This window comes from Aptenodytes forsteri, unplaced genomic scaffold (genome assembly GCF_000699145.1).
Source record: "Aptenodytes forsteri isolate BGI_AS27 unplaced genomic scaffold, ASM69914v1 Scaffold155, whole genome shotgun sequence".
Taxonomy (NCBI): Eukaryota; Metazoa; Chordata; class Aves; order Sphenisciformes; family Spheniscidae; genus Aptenodytes; species Aptenodytes forsteri.
The window spans coordinates 5,796,703-5,801,001 of NW_008794446.1; the positions used below are offsets into that span (position 1 = coordinate 5,796,703).

General features: G+C 40.3%; 1 protein-coding gene across 1 annotated transcript in view; it reads right to left on the bottom strand.

Moving 5' to 3' along the window:
• Positions 1-4,299, bottom strand: part of RXFP2 (relaxin/insulin like family peptide receptor 2) — a 36,494-nt gene that overhangs the window by 2,390 nt on the left and 29,805 nt on the right. Inside the window, 4 exon segments of the mRNA XM_019474844.1 lie at positions 831-909; positions 911-1,050; positions 3,931-4,085; positions 4,087-4,169. Coding sequence (XP_019330389.1) covers positions 831-909; positions 911-1,050; positions 3,931-4,085; positions 4,087-4,169 — 457 coding nt within the window.

The following is a 4,299-nucleotide window of genomic DNA, read 5'->3' on the forward strand; positions in this document are numbered from 1 at the left end:
GTGTTGGGTTGACGGTTGGACTCGATGATCTTAGAGGTCTTTTCCAACCTCAGTGATTCTATGATTCTATGATTCTATGATGGCCGTGTTTTATTTTTATCAACGTACATGTAATCAGTTTTCTCCTGGTTACGCAAATGGAATTCAATGCTCCCAATGAGGCTAAATAGGTTTTATGATAAAATCATTGACAATTTGCTACATTTCTTTAATGCCTTTCATGTTATGGAGAATTATTTACCCAATTTTCTACAAACATGAGGCATCAATTTGCTAGAATTATAATGGGAGAGCAGGATGCCTTTATTACCGTGTTATCTGCTAGCAACTGCAAGGTTAGCAGGGCTGCATATAACCAGTGCAGTGATGGAGGGCTGTGAGATTATACATATAGCTCCTCCGTGGGCTGGTAGGGAAGAGTGTGTGCTGCCCTGCGGGAACAGGGAGGGCCTAGCCTCCTCAGGACCCCCTGGAAATCATTGCTTGCACGTATAAATGTGGTGTCTGGGTTGCTTAAAGACCCTGCTGTTATAGTTTTGTTTCCCCGATGATCAAACTAATGGACTTATTCATACATATTACCGTGGGATTTTGCAGCTGTAGCAGAGGAGAACCTCTTCACTGGATAGCTTATTCTGGTTCTCACCTACATACATGGATTGAAGATTTTATGTATGTACTTTAAAGCTCAATTTCTGAACATAGAAAAAGTCACATATTTGGGGCAATACTTAGTCTTCACCCATGGTTAGCTAGAATTCCTCTGGCAGAATTGGTTTGATTTAAAATTAATCTTTAACAAAAGAAATCACACCCTTACACAGCATTACCTGGAATTTCCACCTGGAATAAGGAGAGGGTTTCAATGACAAAGACAGGAATCCAGCAGATGGCATCAGTGAATACTATTAAAAAAATACCAATTGGCAACAGCAGCATCCCTGCGAATGTGACTCCTTACTTCTGATGTCTGAAGGGCAGTTTTTTGAACAGAACAAAACATGCTGACCTATGAAAACACTATGATGATGGAGGCTAGCAGGTTCACACCTGTGGGGAAACAAGATGCGAAAGAAGTGGCATTGGAATGGTCTTTCCTCTCTTCCCTTTCTCCCGACCACTTCTCTGTTTCATTCACTTCCATTGTTTTGTTATAATTTTTACATTAATGTATCTGTAGTACATAGACACCAATTTTATGTTAGAAACAGCTCCTCAATATTGTCTAGTGTCACACAGCCTGCTCACATACCATGTGTTCCCATCTGTTCCACAGCGAGATGTGAATAAGTTGTAAGAAGTTACTATAGAAACACAGTTAATGCACAGTATGGGTGGGCTCGTGGATCCACAGAGATCTGGTCTCCTGACTAGAAATGCTGCAGTAAATCTGAAACAGAAACCACCTGCAGGACTCTAACGTAGTATGGAAAGAAAAACATATTCCCCAGTGAAGTGCCAAACCGATCTGAGGCGTGTGTTCGTTTCAGACTGGCTTCCTCAGTTCTGTATAAATATCCATCCCAAATTACTGATGGGAGAGCATGTGCAGAGCAAGCTGTGCAACTTGGATTTTAATTGCACTGTGCTGTGTTGCAGAGCAAGGCTTTTAAACAGTTCATCAGATGGCAACTCCATGGACTGGAGTACTCTGATAAATAGCTGAGAGGCATTGAAGGAGCCATTTATGTCAAGATCCCAGCACCTGAAAACAGGCTCTTGCTCAGAAATATGGATTGAAACAAACTAAAAGAATTGAAAAGTGTGACATCATAATTTTATTGATGGGAAATTACTACATGAATCTGATTTGACATGTGTATTGCCGTTTTTACTTTCTACTCAATAAAATTCTAAACAAACTACTTTTATCTTTTGATTTATAGCTTTTTAATCTTTTTTGATATCAAGACATGAAATGAGGAATAACTGTTAAATGTATATGTATTGGCAAAATAACCCCTATGGCTCTGCAAATGCAGGTCAGGGAGAAGATCGTTTGGTAGCAGCTTGAATGATTCTCAGTCTTTGCTGTGAGTGAATGTTCTGAGGCTGAGCATGACCAGCTCATACATATTTCAGGCTGAAGTTTCTGGGTTTTATTGTGTTCATTTCCAGTTGATTTTATATATATATATGTTTAATCATTATTCCCTGCCAGTATAATGCACAAAAAGCTATGCTTTTAAAGTTTCATCCTATATTATTTATATTATCACCATTTTCTGCAATCCAGTGAAGACTATACTGAGTAGTAGTTAAAGGTTTATGATTTTACTGATTCATAAAAATGAAAAGGTTTCAAACCATTGAGTTGTACACACAGTGTAGCTAAGTAATTGCATTACCTCATTGTTATTCAAATTACTATTTCCTTCTTTGTCTTCTCCTCTTCTTTGTTACACTTGTGTTTTGTTAAAATTAGATGCTAAACTCTTCAGGTGACACAGACAAAAAAAAAAGCAAACCCCAGAAAGTCAACCGTATCCTGGGCTGCATCAAAAGAAGCGTGGCCAGCAGGTCGAGGGAGGTGATTCTGCCCCTCTCCTCTGCTCTGGTGAGACCCCACATGGAGTACTGCGTCCAGCTCTGGAGCCCTCAGCACAGGAAAATCATGGACCTGTTGGAGCGGGTCCAGAAGAGGGCCACGAAAATGATCAGGGGGATGGAACACCTCTCCTATGAAGGAAGGCTGAGAGAGTTGGGGTTGTTCAGCCTAGAGAAGAGAAGGCTTTGAGGAGACCTACTTGCAGCCTGTCAGTACTTAAAGGGGGCTTATAAAAAAGATGGCGGCAAACTTTTTAGCAGGGCCTGTTGCGACAGGACAAGGGGGAATGGCTTTAAACTAAAGGGGGGTAGATTTAGACTAGATATAAGGAAGAAATGTTTTACGCTGAGGGTGGTGAAGCACTGGCACAGGTTGCCCAGAGAGGTGATGGATGCCCCATCCCTGGAAACATTCAAGATGTCCCTGCTCATTGCAGGTGGGTTGGACTAGATGACCTTCAGAGGTCCCTTCCAACCCAAACGATTCCACGATTCTATGATTCTACGGTAAGTGTGCAGCCAGCACACAGCACATGAAATTCTGGTCCTTTTGTGGGCCTTTGGGAAGTGTTACAACACAAACATCAATAGTGTAGTGAAAAGTGCATCTATCAGTGAATGTTCTGTAGACTGACTGTCAGTTTTTCTAGTAAAATAATATTAATCAGTAATTATAATATCGTTAAAATTAAATTTACCAAGAAATACAACAAGGGAATACCTGTTGCCTCCAATTTCTTCTATTTGGTCAGAATTCAAAGGGAAACAAACTCCATTTTCCCTGTAATAATTTCCAAAAAAGTCCTCATACCAGAAAGGGATTATTGCTATGGCAAATACAGCAATCCATATGGATTAGAATTACTACTGTCTGCTGCTTTCCAGGACGGATATTACTGAAGGGAAAGACAACCACTAAATACTTCTCCAAGGTGTCCTGGTTTCGGCAGGGATAGAGTTAATTTTCTTCCTAGTAGCTGGTACAGTGCTGTGTTTTGGATTTAGGATGAGAACAATGTTGATAACACACCAATGTTTTAGTTGTTGCTAGGTAGTGCTTACCCAGAGAGGTGATGGATGCCCCATCCCTGGAAACATTCAAGATGTCCCTGCTCATTGCAGGTGGGTTGGACTAGATGACCTTCAGAGGTCCCTTCCAACCCAAACGATTCCACGATTCTATGATTCTACGGTAAGTGTGCAGCCAGCACACAGCACATGAAATTCTGGTCCTTTTGTGGGCCTTTGGGAAGTGTTACAACACAAACATCAATAGTGTAGTGAAAAGTGCATCTATCAGTGAATGTTCTGTAGACTGACTGTCAGTTTTTCTAGTAAAATAATATTAATCAGTAATTATAATATCGTTAAAATTAAATTTACCAAGAAATACAACAAGGGAATACCTGTTGCCTCCAATTTCTTCTATTTGGTCAGAATTCAAAGGGAAACAAACTCCATTTTCCCTGTAATAATTTCCAAAAAAGTCCTCATACCAGAAAGGGATTATTGCTATGGCAAATACAGCAATCCATATGGATTAGAATTACTACTGTCTGCTGCTTTCCAGGACGGATATTACTGAAGGGAAAGACAACCACTAAATACTTCTCCAAGGTGTCCTGGTTTCGGCAGGGATAGAGTTAATTTTCTTCCTAGTAGCTGGTACAGTGCTGTGTTTTGGATTTAGGATGAGAACAATGTTGATAACACACCAATGTTTTAGTTGTTGCTAGGTAGTGCTTACACTAG